This window comes from Panthera onca, chromosome C1, assembly GCF_046562875.1.
Source record: "Panthera onca isolate mPanOnc1 chromosome C1, mPanOnc1 haplotype 2, whole genome shotgun sequence".
NCBI lineage: Eukaryota > Metazoa > Chordata > Mammalia > Carnivora > Felidae > Panthera > Panthera onca.
In genome coordinates this window covers 194,568,279-194,588,318 of record NC_138346.1, presented here as the reverse complement: position 1 = coordinate 194,588,318, position 20,040 = coordinate 194,568,279, and the positions used below count along the sequence as shown (strand labels likewise).

The following is a 20,040-nucleotide window of genomic DNA, read 5'->3' as shown; positions in this document are numbered from 1 at the left end:
GACATACAATACCTGCAAATCATCACCCATCTTCAGAGAAGAATTACAGTATTCTTGAAACATCATGAACTTTCATTTCTGATCTTCTAGATGAAAGCTGATTTATCTTTTGCTTTGAAAACAAGTTTGGTGCATTGAAAAGCCTGGGAGGCTGTCACTCAAATCTTGATTCTAATTTCACACCAGCATTTAGGTGCCTTGGGGCAAATTACTTTCTGGACTAGGCTGCTATTTTACTATTGGGAGTATTGGAGTAGATGCTTTCTGAGATCCTTCTTGATTTAGATATTCTAAGGACAAATTACTATAGAGGAAATTATCTCCAGTTGTTGGTTCGGTCTTCAAAATCACTATAGGATCTAATTTTGAGGTTAGACTGTCAGAGTTGGCCCTTAATAGTCTATGCTCTGGGCTTCAGATCTGGCTGTCTAAAGGAAGGAAAGCTGGGTCTCTTTGGGATGACTGGCTTGTTTCCTCATTGGTTGGGATTCTTCATGTTCAGAGGTCCACTGGGAACTTCAGTTCACCATCATTTCCCCTATACAATGGTATCTCCGCAGTCAGGTGTAAGATGGTGATCTGGACCCCTCACTGACATTTCACCCAATTCTCCAGACAGTCCTTTCATTAATTTCTTTCATTCCTCCTTCATCACTGCATCATGGTCCCTTTAAGGCAGCGGCCATAGTTGAGTGGTGGGAGCAGCTGCTGGCAGCAAAGAGACTTGCAGGATTTGGCCTACCCTTGGCCACTCACAGCGCACGCTCAGGACCGGGGGCTTGGTGGGAAAGGAAGGAGGGGCTTAAGGTGCGCCTGCGCAACTAGGGCGCGCGCAAGGGGCTGGTTTGGTGATCCCTTTAAGAAACCGCAGGCGGAGGAATTTCTCTGAGAGAAAATAATCCTACTCACGGGGCCCCTTGGAGGCCATTAACCCCCCGAGTCCCGGCCCCCCCTTTTCCCGGGCAGGCCCTACCGCCCACGCGCGCACCCGTGGGATCTCAGGATCTCAGACCCGGCGCGCGGCATCCGCCCCCTCCCCACTCTCAGCGCCGGGCCCGGTTGGGTCCGGGGAAGCTGCCGCGAGGCGGCCGTGCCTGCAGTGTGGGCGGGGGCCGGGGGCCCGAGAGGTTCCGCCGCCACCGCGCCGGGAGCCGCAGCGGTTCCGAGCGGGGCCCAACATGGCGGAGAGAGAGGTGGAGTCCGGCCCCCGAAAGAGGGTAGGTGAGGTGAGGCAGAACTCGGGCGGCGGGCGGCGGGGGGCGGGGCGGGAGCCGCGTCCCGGGGCCGGGAATGGGCCAAGCGCAGGCTCGTGGAGGGGTCGCGGAGGCCCCGTTGGAGAGAGGCTGCGGGCAGGACTGAGGCAACCTTGGGTCTGGAGCGCGCTGGAGAGTGGTCCTTCGGCAGGTGGGACAAAGATTTGCTGCTGGTTAGGAGGGGGAGGGGCGGGGGGTTGTTTGCTTTTTTTATTTTTCCTGCATTGGGGGTGGCTTATCTGGGCCAGGGGAGGGAAGGTGTCAGATTGTTAAGTGCATCTTTAGTAAATCAGAGTCTGGAAGTTTAACTGGGGAGAGGTCAGGTGGGGGTGGTGGTGGCGGGAATAAGTCGTGGACGGGTCTCAAGAGGAATAACCTGGAGGGTTCTTCAGTAACACCGTCGCGAATTCATGCTCCTGCCTCCTTTCCCCTCCTCCCCCCCCCCCCCCCCCCCATAACCGTTATCAAGACTAAGGTGGAGGTGGTGCTCCTACCTGTGAAGAAGTGGGGTCGTTGGCATGTCCTGATTTAGGAGAAAGATTTTGGCAACTCTAAATGTCATGTTCTAGTCTAGCCTCTTTACCAACAATTAGGAACGTGGAAGAGTATGACAAGTTTTGTCATAACAGGAATGCATCCAACCAACCTGCAGAGGTGAAGCCAGTTCTACATAGGAGTTGTTGAGTGCTTTTAAAGTTTGTCTTGAAACTTTTCTTATTTAATTCTGAATGTTTTTTTTTTTTCAGACGGAGAACAATACTGTACTATCGATTGAGCAATATTTTTCAGATTTTTTTTTTTACTTCCTCCCCCCCCCCCCCGCCCCCCCTTAGCATGTTGAGCAGTAAGTTTCTTATCAGGAATCTTGCCTTTGGGAATGATCACAAAATGATCAAATTAGTGTTAAGTCAATTACGTAAAAAATTACTAGATTTTTACTGATAGTGCCTTTTTTGATTTAGCAGAGTTAGCAATCTCTTGATGATATTAGGGATAGTCATTTGAGTGCTTACTATGTGTCTGGCATTGTGCTTTTTAGGAAGAATTTACCTTTCCATTAGCTATGTAAAACCCATTTTGCAGGTGAGGAAATATAGGCTTATAGAGATATATAGAGAGGTTAAGTAATTAAGATCAGATAGCTATTTAAGAGGTTGAGTTTGGATTTGAATTCAGGTTTTTCCCAACTACAGTACTTGTGTAGGTTGCCAATCTATGTTTCTTTCCTTAAAAGCTTAAATTATAAATAGCCAAACAAGTGTCGAATAGTTTTTTTCCAACAATTTATCAGGAAATATTTTCAACTACACAGCAAAATTGAAAAAATTTACAGGTGGCATTCATATACCCACTACTTAGATTGTTCTATTGACATTTTACTGGTTTTATTACATATTTATTCATCTATTTAGTCCTTTATCTTTATATCAGCTATTTTAATGCATTTCATTGTCGTATTTGGAGTAATTAAAATTTAATGTTGACAGTCTTAGGTTTATAAAAGTTTAGCTCTTCATGCAATAATTAGTCATAGCTAGAGAACAAGTTAAGCTGTATAATGATAGTGTACCAAGTAGTACGTTTAATGGAAATATTGGGTATGGAATGCATGTCTTGAAATCTTAAATTACTCTTCCAGTTGTGAGTCAATTTTAAAGTCGATCCTCATATTTGAGTGAAGGCAGATGGCATGTGATCCACCATTAAAATATATAGGGTAAATTACTTTAGTTGTGTAATGTTCTTTCAAGGAGATTGCTGAATCCAGTTGCTATTATTGCTGTTGTCATTCACCTTATAAGATGGAATGTTCTAGAAAAACATCTGCGCGCTTTGGTAACAATTTCAACTGGATTTTAAATAATTCTTGCTCTTCTAATACACTTAAATGGTGCTGCACTGGTGGTAATCTAAATTATTATTTTTTAATATGTCATATATGTAGCGCTTCCACAGGTTTTACCATTATTTTACCAATTTCATTGTGGAGGAAGGTTACATTCATTATTTTTTAGATTCCATAATCCATTTTAAAGTTGTTATTTAATTTTTTTTTTTTTGTTTTTAAGTAATCTCTACACCCATTGTGGGGCTCAAAATCATGGCCCTTGAGATCAAGAGTCACATGCTCTACCGACTGAGCCGGCCAGGTGCCCATCCATTTTGTTTTGATATCAAAACAAAATGTTCAGTAGGGTTATCCCGAACTGTACACATGGTATATGCACTTTTTTTTTTTCACTCACTTTTTGGTGTATGCTAAACTCCATATGGATTCCATATGTATATTCTAAACAGGTTAGTGAGGACTATGTGCAAAAGTACAAGATCTTTTTAAATAATTTGGTTGTTTGCTTTGAGGTAGCTAAAAAAATTGCACAGGCCTAAGTAATAAATTTAGGTTATTTCATCTCAAATTGCATTGATATGACATGGTATTATATTTATGATACTGCTTTGACTTTTATAATCCTAAGTCACAAGTTGTTGAGCACCTATGTTAGTTGATGTACCTTATGCTATGCATTATGCTATGGTATTTATGATCAGCTAGAATAATACATTCTGGCTCTCCTGCTAAATTGCCAACTCCTTTAGAGGAGGGCCCATTGTACAGCATTTTGCATCTCCAACACCTAAGACTTCCACATAATAGAACTCAAAAGACTTGGTTTTTGGTAAGAAAGTTCAGTTGTTATAGTACAGTGTGTATGGCGTGGGTACCAAGTTATCTGTTTTGTAATTTTGGAAGCTTTTGTAAATGTTTCATACCATCTTTATACTCAGAAATTCTCTCATGGATCCAGATTTAGGGATCTTCTGATTGTTCGGGATTTTGGTTAGATGGAAGAGTGTAAACAACCTTAAGTTTTGTGTAGGCCTGCCTGGTGTCTTTTATGCTTGTGGGCAATTAGAACAATAGGTATTCATTAGATAAGGTTGATTTGATTGTATTCTGACTATATTGGAATGCCAGTCTCTCAATTTGTGAACTTGGGGAAGCTGAGTATGTGGGTGTGTCAGCACTATATCCATCTATCATCTGTGCTAAGAACAAGTTCACATGATGGCCAGTATTATATACACATACACTCTTTCTCATTTTAAAGTTAGGATATTTTTGAGATAATGTTTATGAATTTTTTTTAAGATTGCAAAATTTTTATTTTCTTAAATAAGTTTTAAAATTCATTAGGTAGGTTTGTTGTAAATAGTGGAATTATTTTATATGTGGCTATTATAGTAAACCTATGAAGCAGGCAATCTAAATCTGGTGGCCATATTTTTTTTGTGAAATCCCTGTATCTTTTTTTTTTTTATGTTTATCTTGAAGGAGAGAGACGGAGTGTGAGTGGGGGAGGGGCAGAGAGAGAGGGAGACAGAATCAGAAGCAGGCTCCAGGCTCTGAGCTGTCAGCACAGAGCCCGTCGCAGGGGTTGCGGGGCTTGAACTCACAAGCTGTGAGATCATGACCTGAGCTGAAGTCGGATGTTCAACTGACTGAGCCACCCAGGTGCCCCGCTATATCTTTTCAGAGTTTGCATACAGAATGATGATTTTTGTAAATGTATACGTTATTAAGTGGTCTAGTAAGTTGTATCCGTTCTTAAACTTCTCTGTATATTAAATTTGGGACGTATATGTTTGGTATACTTAAAGATAAACATATGTAGAAGTAGTATGCTTCAATTTTTGTAAAAACTGACCATTTTCCTCTCCCTACATATATGTGTATATATGTATGAACTTGGAGAAAGTTGTGGAGGATACATTTCAGGCTACATGTTACCGTTGATTATCTTCAAGGTTTGAGATAAGGGAAAGGGAGAATAGGGGAAGACTTTTGCAAAATGGAAAATACTCATGGTATAATATTAAGTGAAAATGTAGACTGTAAAATGTTATCCATATTATTATTGTAAATATGTAAACACTGAACATGTGTATAGACAAGGAATAGAAAATAATATGAACAAATGAAAACATTGATTTTATCACATGATGGGATTATGGAGTTTTGTTTTGGATTTCTGTTATTTTAATATTTTATTAAATATTTGCAATAATTGCAAAAGGTTGATCCTTCTTAGTTCCTTGATGAACTTTTTATCTTTTGTCTTTTTGCTAAATGTTTTACTTAAAAGCACAAAAGCATGATGTCACAGGAGAGCCTGGTGGCTCAGTCAGTTAAGCGTCTGACTTTGGTTCAAGTCATGAACTCCCAGTTTGTGGGTTTGAGCCCCATGTCGGGCTCTTTGCTCTCAGCACGGCGCATGCTTTGGATTCTCTGTTTCCCTCCATCTCTGCCCCTTTTCCCGCTTGCACTTGCTTGCTTGCTCTCTTTGTCAAAAATAAATAAACATTAAAAGAAAAAAATCACAGCGGTACATATTATTAAAAATATTTGCAGTTCACGTGTCCAGAATGTAAAGCATCTGCTTGAAGAATGCATTGGTTCTGTATAGAGAGCATTTGAAGAGCCCAATCTAGTGAATTGTTTTCACAGTGCCCATCTTATAACTAGCAGAGGTTTCTATAAATAATACTTGATATTTATAGACATTTAAGTTCTAGTCATTATTCTGATTATTTTATATGTAATATATCCTCCAGTCCTTATCAATTCCAATTCCATAAACAGTGGTCACTGTTACTGTCCCATTTTATAAATGAAGAAACTGGGGCAAAGAGGAGTTTTTTGTTTTCTGGGTTTTTTTTGCTCAGGGTCCTAATATAATAAGTTAAACCAGTATCAAATACTACGTGAAAAATTATACTGTTTGATAAAGTTTAGGTTAGAATTTATTATAACAACATGTAAGAGTTAATATGTCCACTAATTAAATGTAATATATGTAACATAGAATACATGTATATAATAATATGTGTAAAATGGTCTAGGTCCCGAATTCATTATGTGGAATTTTTGATGATTAAAATCAATTGAATTATATTTAAATTGATGTATAAACTACTTCTCAGGAAGCATCGAAATACATTCCAGTTTGAGGTAACCTTAAAACATATCTTCACAACTCACAAGTTTAATAAAGTAGACACTAAATATTTTAAAACTATGATATATTTTAAAGTTTGTGCTTCCTTTTAATATGGACTTATTTTCTTATTTGCTAAAGACAGTATAAGGAGATAAATGTAAAATTGCAATTTCTATGGTATTTAGTGGATATTTTTGAATTCTACATTAGATCAACCACTCTTTAAAGAAGAATAACATTTCCTTTAAATATTCTGATTATTTTACTGTGCATTAACTATGTAATTATTTTAGTAAAGGAAAGAGAAAGGAGAGCATTATAGTATTAGGTTGAACTATATGAAATTGCTAATATTTGACCACTTGACTTACAAAAACACATTTTCTTTTTTTTTTTTTTTCAAACAACGAATAATCACTTTATTAAAAAGGTTGATTTAAGCATCTACAATGGTGACTTCAACCTCACCACCTGGTTTAATACTGATGCAAGTAATCTTAATCTGCTTTAATAATCTCAGAAGCACTGTGTGCAAATCAGTGAGTCGCTTGTGGATCCTCATTTGAAAACAGACACAAGTCTTTTTTTTTTTGATGTTTGTTTATTTTATTTTATTTATTTATTAAAAAAAAATTTTTTTTTTAACGTTTATTCATTTTTGAGACAGAGAGAGACAGAGCATGAACAGGGGAGGAGCAGAGAGAGAGGGAGACACAGAATCTGAAACAGGCTCCAGGCTCTGAGCTGTCAGCACAGAGCCTGACGCGGGGCTCGAACTCACGGACCGTGAGATCATGACCTGAGCCGAAGTCAGACGCTTAACCGACCAAGCCACCCAGGCGCCCCAATGTTTGTTTATTTTTGAGAGAGACAGAGACAGAATGTGAGTGGGTTAGGGGCAGAGAAAGAGGGAGACACAGAAGCAGAAGCAGGCTCCAGGCTCTGAGCTGTCAGCACAGAGCCCGATGACGGGCTCCAACTCACGAGCTGTGAGATCATGACCTGAGCCGAAGTTGGATGCTCAACTGACTGAGCCACCCAGGCGCTCCCAGACACAAGTCTTAGAACCTTTACTACAAAGAGTTTTTCTTGTAGTGATTCTCAGGGTCTTGGTAGGCATCCAAACTTGTCCTTTCACTTTTAGATTCTTTTCCTTTGCACCTCTAATCAAGTCAGCACATACCTTCTCCAAAGATTTTACATTGCAGCTGGTTAGAGTGATTCTGATTCAGTGAATTGCCACTTCTGGTTCCACGTGTCTTCCCGGTGTCTTGAAAAGCCATGGCTGTGGCGTAGCTTCCTGACTGACTTGTTCTTGGGCAGAAGTGAGCAGTGGTGAGTCAGGAACAGGAGCTGGGTGCCTGGAGCTCCGTTGTAGCTGTGACCATGTCTTTCTCAAAGAGCCAAAAATGCATTTTCATATGCCTCAATCTAATAGAGCATGGGCTTCTCAAAGTCAGGTTATGGTACAATCTCTGGTGTTGAGCAATATTGGGATAATAACACCCACACACATTTATACTTAGGGAATATGCATAGTAGTATTTTAATTTCATTCTTATTATATTTCTGGCCTCCTGGAAGCTTAAGTTATCTACCTTCCCTTGACCAAAGATAGTACCTGAGCAACCCTTTTCTATCGAACATGGACTACCCAATACTCTTGGAGGCCAAGGATCATATGTGTTTATCTTTCTTTACATCTCTCAACGTGTTGGTTTGAAATGTTTTAAGTTATATATATATACACACATATACATATATATATACACATACATGTATACACACATATATGTATATACACACACACATATATATATGCCCTCACATGCATACTGCACATTTATAGGCAAAAAAACAAAACAAAACAAAACAAAAAACCAAACAAAAAACAAAAACAAAACCCTTTTATTCTGTTTCATAATTTGATATTAATATAGAATATAAAATATAGATTGGTACAATGAAACCCCATATTCCTATTACTCAGCTTTGACAACTGAACAGTTATCAACATTTTGCTATTCCTGTGTCATCCAACTTTTTTTTTAATGTGTATTTTTGAGAGAGAGAAAGCATAAATGGGGGAAGAGCAGAGAGAGGGGGACAGAGGGTCTCATGAACCGTGAGATCATTAACTGAGCTGAAGTTGGTTGCTAAACTGACTGAGCCACCCATGTGCCCCTGCCTCTTTTTTTATTGAGATAATTTTATTTAATTTTTATTAAATTTTTAAAAATTATTTTTAATATTTTAATTTTTCAAATTTATTCATTTTGTGAGAGAGCAGGGTAGGGGCAGAGAGAGAGGGGAGAGAGAGAATCCCAAGCAGGCTCTACACTGTCAGTGCAGAGCCCTGTGTTGGGCTTAAACCCATGAACTGTGAGATCATGACCTGAGCTGAAATCAAGAGTCAGATGCTTAACTGACTGAGCCACCCAGGTGCCCTAGTTGAAATATTTTTAAAGAAATCTCAAGAATCACATCGTTTAATCTATACATACTTACATATGTATATTTAATAAGTAAGAATTTAACATGAAACAACTCCAATACTACCATACCTAGTAAAGTTAAGAGTTCCTTAATCCAGTCTGTTCAGATTTCTTTGATTCTCTAAATGTTTTCTTATAGTTGGTTTGTTTTTAAATCACTATCCATATAAGATTTACCATTTTATTTGGTTTATCTGCCTCTTAAATTTCTCTTAACTTCAACCATCTTCCTCCCTACTGTATACACCCTGAACTTTTCCCCATGCTATTTCTTTGTTGTAAAAACTAGGTCATTTGTTCAGGAGAATTTCCCACATTCTGGATTTGGCTGCTTGAATTCTTGTGGTGTCTTAACATGTTCAATTACCCTTCATATTTCCCACAAATTAGTAGTTACATATGGAGCAGTAGTTCTCAACTTTGGCTGAAACTTGAGAATTACCTGGAGAGCTTTTAAATACCCTGATTCTCAGGTTACATCTCAGATGAATTAAATCAGAATTCATGGGTGGATTCTAGGCATCAATATTTTAAAAAATTTTCCCAAGTGATTCAGTCTGTAGCCAGAATTGAGAACTTGAATTGGTAGAGCTTTATTAGATTTAGATTCAGTTTTTTTGGAAAGAAAAATTCATAGAGTAATTATATAATTTATTTCCAATAAGTTTTAGAAATAAAGGGTGTGCTGTTTTATAATTATAGTGGGACAATAGCCATAAACAGGGAGTATCCTGGACAAATTAGGATATATAGTCACCCTGTTAGATGGTTACATCATTCTAGGAGGCATCTAAATGGTTGTCACACTTTAGTGGTACTAATATTGATCCGTTTACATTCTTTCTGTCAGTGGAGTCCAAACATTACAACTTCTTAACCTTTCACCTAATGAATTTGTCAGCCATAGATGATTGTTGCCTAGATCCATGATTTCCTTTGAGGAATGATTTTTTTTTTAAAAAATCATTTCTTCTGTATTTATTCACTGGAATTTTTCCATAAAGAATTCCTTCATTGGTTGAATTCCTTCAACCAATAATTTGGTTATTATTCACCAAATAACCATTATTTGGTTACCTTATAATATTTATACAGGAAAAGCACAGAGTAAATGCTTATTTTTTTCCCCCTTTATTTGCCAACTTTCAGAAGAATGAATTGATGTCCCTACAAATCCTAAAGGTGAGACTTGAGAGGTGATATCATTATGAACACATGGATTTTAATATATTTAATATATTTAAATTTACTGTGGTCAGTATTCTTTTTGATGTTTAAATTTGGTATATATTTTATTAATGACTATTTGTAATGGTATCCTAAGGCTGCCATAACAAATTATTACCAACTTGGTGGCTTAAAATGGCAGAAATTTTATTCTCTCTCAGTTCTGGAGGCTAGATGTCTGAAGTCAGAGTGTCAGCAAGGCCATGTTCTCTTTGAAGACTCTAGGGAAGAATCCTTTCTCACTTCCAGCTTTTGGAAGAATTCTGGAAGCTTCTGGTGGATTGATTTGTGTTCCTTGATTTGTGGCAGTATGATTCCAGTCCACCTCCCTCTTCACCTGTCATTCTCTGTGTGTTCTGTCTTTTCTAAGGATACTGTTTATTGGATTTAGGGTCCATCCTAACCCAGGATGATCTCATTTCAAGATCTTTACCTTAATTACATATGCAAAAACCTGTTCTGCTCACTATCTGAGGTTCTGGGTGCACATATATTTTAGGGGTCACAATTCACGTCACTACAGTCCCCCCTCTTGTCCTTCAAGACCATCCCATATGCAACTTAACCATCCCATATGCAAAAAACATTCATCCCTATCTCATCATTCCCCAAAGTTTCAACCCATTACAACATGAATTCTTAAGACTTAATAAATCTCTTCTAAATATCGTTAGCTCAGACCAGCCAAATCTCAGCATCTAAATCATCTGCATGAGGTATGAGTGTGATTCCATCTGGGGTAAAATTCCTCTTTATCTGTGGCCCTGCGAAACCAGAAAACAAATGTTTTGCTTCTAACATACAATTGTGAGACAGACATAGGGTAGACATTCCCATTCCAAAAGGAAGGAAATGGAAGGAATAAAGGGATCACTTGCCCCAGTCAAGTTCAAAACCCAGCAGGACCAGTTTTATTAGATTTCAAGGCCTGAGAATAATTCTCTGTGGCTTGATCCCCTGCCCTCTGGGTTTATGGAGACACTGTAGACTCTTGCTTTGAGCCTACTTCTCTGGTTTCCACTTCTGTGTACCTTTCTTTTTCTTGAAGGGTAGCACAAGTTCACACATGAGTAGCTTTACTAGCTTTTTCTTGACCATAGAATTCCAGAAGTCAGACAGCTTTTTAAAATTTTTGTCTAGTTTCTGTTCTTTGAAGTATAGGCTGGCAGTGTTTTTGTTGGTATAATATGTTCACAAACCTTGTGAGTCTTCTCTGTGTGTAAAGGGGATCCACACAATTAGACAAGAAGGTTCTTCATAAATCTTTGATAACCCCATTTGTATTCCTGACTTAAATTGAGGTGGTAGATTGGACCCATGAGTCATATATCTGATATCTTCAGCTAGTAGTTGTCCAGCCATACCCTTGGCCCTTTCTTTAGAGAGCACATTTTTATAATAGTGAATTCCCTAATTTTAGCATCCTCTGCCATCTGGATGGGCTGAGAATCTCCCAGACCATCAAGAGTTACTTCCTTTTTGCTTAATATTTCCTCAGTTTATCTCTTTTCCCTCATTTTTTACTCTTAGCAACAAGAAGAAACCAGTTTGCGCTTTCAGTGCTTTGCTTAGAAATCTCCTTAGTAAATAAATAAGTTCATCGCTTCCAAGTTGTGCCTCCTATCCAATAGTAGAACACAATTCAGTCAAGTTTTCTGCTATTTTATAACAAAGATCACTTTCTAGTTCCCAATAACATATTCTTCATTTCCTTTTGAGATCTCACCAGAAGCACCTTTAACATTCATATTTTCCCCAACATTTTGTTTATGGTATACCTATTCTTTAAGATGTTATAAGCTTTTTCTTCTCTGTTCCTCACTTTCTTCTGAACCTTCACCAGAACTGCCTTTATTTTATTTTTTTATTTTTATTTTTTATAATTTATTTATTGTTTAATTTACATCCAAGTTAGTTACCATATGGTGCAACAATGATTTCAGGAGTAGGTGCCTTTTTGCCCCTTACCCATTTAGACCATCCCCCCCTCCCACAATCACTCCAGCAACCCTCTGTCCTCTGTATTTAAGAGTCTTTTATGTTTTGTCCCCCTATGTGTTTTTATATTATTTTTGCTTCCCTTCCCTTATGTTCATCTGTTTTGTCTCTTAAATTACTCATATGAGTGAAGTCATATGGTATTTGTCTTTCTCTGACTAATTTCTCTTACCATAATACCCTACAGTTCCATCCACGTAGTTGCAAATGGCAAGATTTCATTCTTTTTGATTGCTGAGTAATACTCCATTGTGTGTATATATGTTCTCCACATCTTCTTTATCCATTCATCAGTTGATGGACATTTGGGCTCTTTTCATACTTTGGCTGTTGTCGATAGTGCTCCTATAAACATTGGAGTGCATGTGCCCCTTTGAAAGAGCACACCTGTTTCCCTTGAATACACCTGGTAGTGCAATTGCTGGGTCGTAGAGTAGTTCTATTTTTAATTTTTTGAGGAACCTCCATACTGTTTTCTAGAGTGACTGCACCAATTGCATTCCCACCAGCAGTGCAAAAGAGATACTCTTTGTCTGCATCCTCGCCAGCACCTGTTGTTGCCTGAGTTGTTAATGTTAGCCATTCTGAAAGGTATGAGGTGGTGTCTCATTGTGGGTTTGATAGAACTGCCTTTTGTATCCATGTTTGTACCAACCATCTCTTGAAGGTAATCTAGATTTTTTTTCTATCATGCTTCTTAAAATTCATCCAGCATCTGTCCGTTATCCAATTCCAAAACTGTTTGCACGTATTTAGATATTTATTACAGCAACATACCACTTCGCTATACTAAAATATATATAAGTTTCCTAGGTTTGCCGTAAGAAATCACCACAAACTTGGTGGCTTAAAACAACAAATTTATTCTTTTATAGTTCTGGAGGCTAGAAGTCCAAAATCAAGGGGTCAGCAGGGCCATCCTCTCTCTGAAGGCTCTAGAGAAGAACCTTCTTTGTCTCTTCCTGCTTCTGGTGGCCTTAGGTACTCCTTAATTTGTTTTTGTTTTTGTTTTTGTTTTTTAATATATGAAATTTATTGTCAAATTGGTTTCCATACAACACCCAGTGCTCATCCCAAAAGGTGCCCTCCTCAATACCCATCACCCACCCTCCCCTCCCTCCCACCCCCCATCAACCCTCAGTTCGTTCTCAGTTTTTAACAGTCTCTTATGCTTTGGCTCTCTCCCACTCTAACCTCTTTTTTTTTTTTTTTTCCCTTCCCCTCCCCCATGGGTTTCTGTTAAGTTTCTCAGGATCCACACAAGGAGTGAAACCATATGGTATCTGTCTTTCTCTGTATGGCTTATTTCACTTAGCATCACACTCTCCAGTTCCATCCACGTTGCTACAAAAGGCCATATTTCATTCTTTCTCATTGCCACGTAGTGTTCCATTGTGTATATAAACCACAATTTCTTTTTTTTTTTCTTTTTTTTTTTTAACGTTTATTTATTTTTGAGACGGAGAGAGACAGAGCATGAATGGGGGAGGGTCAGAGAGAGAGGGAGACACAGAATCCGAAACGGGCTCCAGGCTCTGAGCTGTCAGCACAGAGCCCGACGCGGGGCTCGAACTCACGGACCGTGAGATCATGACCTCAGCCGAAGTCGGACGCTTAACCGACTGAGCCACCCAGGCGCCCCCACAATTTCTTTATCCATTCATCACTTGATGGACATTTAGGCTCTTTCCATAATTTGGCTATTGTTGAGAGTGCTGCTATAAACATTGGGGTACAAGTGCCCCTATGCATCAGTACTCCTGTATCCCTTGGATAAATTCCTAGCAGTGCTATTGCTGGGTCATAGGGTAGGTCTATTTTTAATTTTCTGAGGAACCTCCACACTGCTTTCCAGAGTGGCTGCACCAATTTGCATTCCCACCAACAGTGCAAGAGGGTTCCCGTTTCTCCACATCCTCTCCAGCATCTATAGTCTCCTGATTTGTTCATTTTGGCCACTCTGACTGGCGTGAGGTGATATCTGAGTGTGGTTTTGGTTTGTATTTCCCTGATAAGGAGCGACGTTGAACATCTTTTCATGTGCCTGTTGGCCATCCGGATGTCTTCTTTAGAGAAGTGTCTATTCATGTTTTCTGCCCATTTCTTCACTGGGTTATTTGTTTTTCGGGTGTGGAGTTTGGTGAGCTCTTTATAGATTTTGGATACTAGCCCTTTGTCCGATATGTCATTTGCAAATATCTTTTCCCATTCCGTTGGTTGCCTTTTAGTTTTGTTGGTTGTTTCCTTTGCTGTGCAGAAGCTTTTTATCTTCATAAGGTCCCAGTAATTCACTTTTGCTTTTAATTCCCTTGCCTTTGGGGATGTGTCGAGTAAGAGATTGCTACGGCTGAGGTCAGAGAGGTCTTTTCCTGCTTTCTCCTCTAAGGTTTTGATGGTTTCCTGTCTCACATTCAGGTCCTTTATCCATTTTGAGTTTGTTTTTGTGAATGGTGTGAGAAAGTGGTCTAGTTTCAACCTTCTGCATGTTGCTGTCCAGTTCTCCCAGCACCATTTGTTAAAGAGACTGTCTTTTTTCCATTGGATGTTCTTTCCTGCTTTGTCAAAGATGAGTTGGCCATACGTTTGTGGGTTTAGTTCTGGGGTTTCTATTCTATTCCATTGGTCTATGTGTCTGTTTTTGTGCCAAGGTACTCCTTAATTTGTGGCAGCATTAACTCCTCTCTTTACCTCCGCCTTCACATGGCCTTCTTTCTGTGTTTCTGTCTCTTTTAAGGACAGTCTTCATTGGATTTATGGCCCACCCTAATTCAGGGTCATTTCATTTCAAGATCCTTATACTAATTACATCTGCAAAGGTTATTCCAGAAAGCTCACATTCTGAATGTCTGGGAGGACATATCTTTGGGGGCCACAGTTCAGCCTGCAGCAAGGTCTTTAAGGTTTGCATTTCAATTCTTTTAAAAAAATTATTATATTAAAAGTTACCTTAAATTTTTATTAGAAGTGTATATTTGAATGGCATTAAGTACATTTTAATAGTGTTGTGCAACTATTACCATTGTCTTTTTCATGCCAGACAGAAGACTGTACACATTAAGGAATAACTCCCCATTGCAGTTCCTTCCAGTCTTTGTTATGCTTTAATTTACTTTATGTCTCAATGAATTTGCCTATTCTGAATATTTCATGTAAGCAGAATCATACAGTATTTGACCTTTGATGTCTGGCTTATTTCATTCAGCATAATATATCAGAACTTCATTCTATTTTATGGCTGAATAATAATCTTATTTGTGTGTATATAACACATTTGTCCATTCATCTGTTGATGGACACAAATTTTTGTCTTTTGGCTGTTGTGAAAAATGCTGTTATAAATAGTGCTGTACAATATCTGTTTGAGTCTGTGTTTTCACTTCTTTTGGGTATATGCCTAGAAATGGATTTGTTGGGACAAATAGAAATTTTATGTTTTATCTTTTTTGAGGAATCACCAAACTTTTCCACAGAGGTGCACTAGCAATGCAAGAGGATTCTGATTTCTCCTGTCCTCTCCAACATTTGTTCTGTTCTCCTCCTCCTCTTTCTTCCTCCTCCTCCTCTTCTTCTTCTTCTTCTTCTTCTTCTTCTTCTGATTTCTCCTATCCTCTCCAACATTTGTTCTGTTCTCTTCCTCCTCCTTTTTCTTCTTCTTCTTCTTCTTTTTTTTTTTTTTTTTTTTTTTTTTTTTTTTTTTTTTTGATAAAGCTGTCCTAGTGGATGTGAAGCAGTATCTTGTGGTTTGGATTTGGATTCTTTTTTTTTATAAATTAATTTTTAATGTTTATTTGCTTTTGAGAGAGAGAGAGACAGACAGAGTGTGAGCTGGGGAAGGGGCAGAGAGAGGGAGACACAGAATCTGAAGCAGGCTCCAAGCTCTGAGCTGTCTGCACAGAGTCCAATGCGGGGCTCGAACCCATGAACCATGAGATCATGACCTGAGCCGAAGTCGGACACTTAATCGACTGAGCCACCCAGGCGCCCCTTGAATTCTTTTGAGAGGGCGAGAGCGGGCGTGAGAGCGGGGGAGGGGTAGAGGAAGAGGGAGAGAGAGAATCTTAAGCAGGTTTGATGCCCAGTACAGAGCCCGACATGACTTGGGGCTCCATCTCCCCTGAGCTGAAATCAAGAGTCAGATGCTTAACCGACTGAGCAACCCAGGTGCCCCTTGATTGATATTTTTTTTAATGACTAATGACGTTGAGTATCTGTTCTTGTGTTTATTGGCCATTTGTTGATCTTCCTTGGAGAAATGTGTGTTTAAATCCTTAGCCCATTTTTAATTGGGTAGTTTGTCTTTTTGTTGTTGAGTTGTAGGAGTTCTACATACTGGATGTTAAACTGATCAGATACGTGATTTGGAAATATATTCTCTCATTCTGGGGGTTTTCTTCTCATTCTTGATAGTGTCCCTTGATCCACAAAAGTTGTCAGTTTTGATGAGGTCTAATTTATGTTTTCCTTTTGTAGCTTGTGCTTTTGTTGTCATATTTAAGAAATCATTGCCAAATCTAAGATCATATAGTTTTTCCCATATGTTTTCTTCTAAGAGTTTTGTAGTTATCTCTTTTTTTAAATAGAGTCTGTTGTTTTTTTAATGTTTATTTATTTTTGAGAGAGAGAGAGAGAGAGAGAGAGAGAGGGAGAGAGGGAGAGAGAGAATCCAAGCAGGCTCCTTGCTCCACACAGAGACTGATAGAGGGCCCCTGTCTCATAACAGCGAGGATAGGACCTGAGCCAAAATCAAGAGTCAGATGCTTAGTCGACTGAGCCACCCAGGCACTCCTAGTTTACCTCTTTAAGTTAGGTCTTTAATTAATTTTAAGTTAGTTTTTGTTTGTGGCATAAGGTATGTGTACAATTTTGTTCTTTTGCATGTGGATATCTAGTTTTTCCAGCACCATATTTGAAGTCTGTTCTTTTCCCATTGAATGATCTTGGCACCCTTGTCCAAAATCATTTGGCCTTTGTGTTAATCAGTTTGGGCTGCTGTAACAAAATAGCCTAGTTTGGATGATATACACCAGAGAAATTTATTTCTCACAGTTCTGGAGGCTGGGAAGTCTAAGATCAAAGAGCTGGCAAGGTAGATTTCATTCTGAGGCCTCTTCACTTGGCTTGTTGGCAGCTGCCATCTTTGCTTTGTGTCCCCATGATCTCTTTGTGTGTTCTGAGACAGAGTGAGCAAGCTCCCTAGTGTCTCTTTTTAGAAGGGCACTAATATCATCATGAGAGCCCTACCCTCATGACCTCCTCTAATCCTAGTTACCTACCAAGGGTCCCATCTTTAAATATCATAACATTGGTGTTTCAGTCTTCAAAATATATATTTTGGGGACACACCTACTCAGTATATAAACATATATGTAAGGGCTTATTTCTGGATTCTCAATTTTGTTCCATTGGTCTATGTATCGCCTTGTGATGGTACTACACTTTTGATTACTGTAGCTTTGTAGAAGTTTGAAGTTGGAAAGTGTGAGTCCTCTAACTTTGTTTTTACTTTTCTTTTTTTTTTTAACGTTTTTTATTTATTTTTGAGACAGGGAGAGACAGAGCATGAACAGGGGAGAGTCAGAGAGAGGGAGACACAGAATCTGAAACAGGCTCCAGGTTCTGAGCTGTCAGCACAGAGCCCGACGCGGGGCTTGAACTCACGGACCATGAGATCATGACCTGAGCCGAAGTCGGCTGCTCAACCGACTGAGCCACCCAGGCGCCCCTGTTTTTACTTTTCAAGATTGTTTTGGGGCACCTGTGTGGCTCAGTTGGTTAAGTGTCCCAATTCTTGATTTTGGCTCAGATAATGATCTTGCGGTTTATGAGTTCGAGCCCCATGTTGGGTTCTGTGCTGACAGCTTGGAGTCTGCTTGGGATTCTCTCCCTCTCTCTCTGCTTCCCACCCTCCCCCTCCCGCCCAGGTAAACAAACAAACAAACAAACAAAAGATTGTTTTTGGCTATTTGGCATCCCTTAAAATTCCATATGAAATTTAGGAGTCTTTTCCTATTTCTTAATTTTTTTTTAAATGTTTATTTTTGAGAGAGAGAAACAGAGTACAAGCATGGGAGGGGCAGAGAGAGAGGGAGACACAGAATCCAAAGCAGGCTCCAGGCTCTGAGCTGTCAGCACAGAACCCGACACGGTGCTTGAACCTGCCAACTATGAGATTGTGACCTGAGCCGAAGTTGGATGCTCATCTGACTGAGCCACCCAGTCACCCCTCTTTCTTAAATTTTTTTAAATGTTTATTTATTTTTGAGAGAGAGACCAAGTGTGAGTGGGGGAGGAGAGAGAGAGAGAGAGAGAGAGAGACAGACAGACAGACAGACTCAGAATCCAAAGCAGGCTCCAGGCTCTGTCAGCACAGAGCCCAGCGCGGGGCTTGAACTTACAGACTGTGAGATCATTACCTGAGCTGAAGTCGGATGCTTAACTGATTGAGCCACCCAGGTGCTCCAAATTTTTTACCATTTCTACAAAAAATGCCACTGGGATTTGGGTAGGGATTGAATTGAATTTGTAAATCTCTAGGGTAGTATTGTCATCCTACTATTAAGTCTTCCAATCAGTGAATGCAATGTTTTTCCTTTTATCTTTGTCCTTTAAAAACTTTTTTTATTAAGTAAACTCTATCCCCAATGTGGGGCTCTAACTCAACAGCTCCAAGATCAAGAGTTGTATGTTCTATTGACTGAGCCAACCAGGTGCCCCCATCCTTTAAAATTTCTTTCAACAGTGTTTTGTGCAAGTCTCCTCAGTGTACAAGTCTTGTACTTCCTTGGTTAAATTTTTTCTAAGTATCAGTGTAATACACCATATTAATAGAATGAAAGAAAAAAACTTACATATCTCAGTTGGTGGAGAAAAAAAATTTGAAAAACTCCATCAGACTTTCATTATAAAAGCACTTAATAAGTTAGGAATAGAAGGGAACTTCCTCAATATAATGAAAGCTATATATGAAAAACCATAGCTAACATCATATTTGATGGTGAAAGACTGTAAGGCTTTCTCCTAAGATCAGGAATAAGATAAGGATGCCCTCTTTGGTACTTCTAATCAGTGTATTTGAAGTTCTAGCCAGAGCAGTCAGACAAGAAAGAAAAGGCATCCAAATTGGAAAGAAAGGTAAAACTATCTCTTATTTACAGATGATACAATTGTTCATATAGGAAACCCTTACAAATCCACCAAAAAAATCCCAAACCCTGTGAGAGGTAATAAGTTCAGCAGAGTTCAGAATAAAAAAAATCACCCAAAAATCAGTTGTGTTTCTTCACACTGTCAGTGAATAATCCTGAAAGGAAATCAAGGATATTATTTCACTTATATTAGCATTGAAAAGAAGAAAAATAAAATACTTAGACATATGTCTTTTTTTTTTTTTTTAATGTATTTATTTTGAGAGAGAGAGTGTGAGTGGGCAGGGGCAGAGAGAGAGGGAGACAGAGAAACCCAAGCAGGCTCCACAGTGACAGCATGGAGCCCAACGTGGGGCTTGAACTCACAGACTGTGAGAATCATGATCTGAGCTGAAGGGCCGACGCTTAACCTACTGAGCCACCCAGGTGCCCCTTATCTGCATCCTTTTAACTTAACATCAGTAGTTCTTGAAAGTTTCTTCCCTTTTTGGCCAAAAAGATCTACCTAGGCTCATGCTATATGTTACTATCTCATATTTGGAATTAACTCCCAGGAAGCCCTGGTACCTTTTCAGTAGGAAATGGTAATTTCAGACTATAGTCTGAACTGAGATAAGCTTTTTGAAGTTAGAGTCTTTTTGAGACTCTGTTGCTTGTGTTTTTCACATTTACTCCTCAACCCACATCTGGCTTTTCCATCTGTTTCTCCACTGAAATTCTCTTCGAGATCACTGAAATAACCTAAGAATTACCATGTCTAATGGATGCTTTTCAGAGCTTTTCTTACTTGATCTCTTACACATCTTACTCTGTTGTCCATTTCCTCCTTGAAACTTTTCCCTTACTTATAAGGTGGCATTCTCATGGTTGTTTTCTTGAATTGTTTCTTTTCAGTCATCTTTGACTCTTTCTGCGTGCCCAA

At 39.0% G+C, this 20,040-nt stretch overlaps 2 protein-coding genes across 8 annotated transcripts in view; one reads left to right on the top strand and one right to left on the bottom strand.

Moving 5' to 3' along the window:
* Positions 1-829: 829 nt before the first annotated feature.
* Positions 830-20,040, top strand: part of ZMYM4 (zinc finger MYM-type containing 4) — a 146,560-nt gene continuing 127,349 nt past the window's right edge. For 2 of the 7 annotated variants that reach the window (XM_060622155.3, XM_060622157.3), the window contains exon 1: positions 830-1,217. In XM_060622155.3, coding sequence (XP_060478138.2) covers positions 1,179-1,217 — 39 coding nt within the window. In that variant the 5' untranslated portion in view covers positions 830-1,178. Of the gene's footprint in view, positions 1,227-1,297; positions 1,405-20,040 lie in introns of those variants that run through there. The other 5 variants (XM_060622163.3, XM_060622162.3, XM_060622159.3 and 2 more) reach the window with 4 other exon arrangements.
* LOC132671413 (small ribosomal subunit protein uS10-like) lies at positions 6,630-7,536 on the bottom strand. The gene is given in 3 exon segments (XM_078450613.1): positions 6,630-6,833; positions 7,284-7,509; positions 7,511-7,536. Coding segments are annotated over 3 exon segments (396 nt in total). The 3' UTR covers positions 6,630-6,689.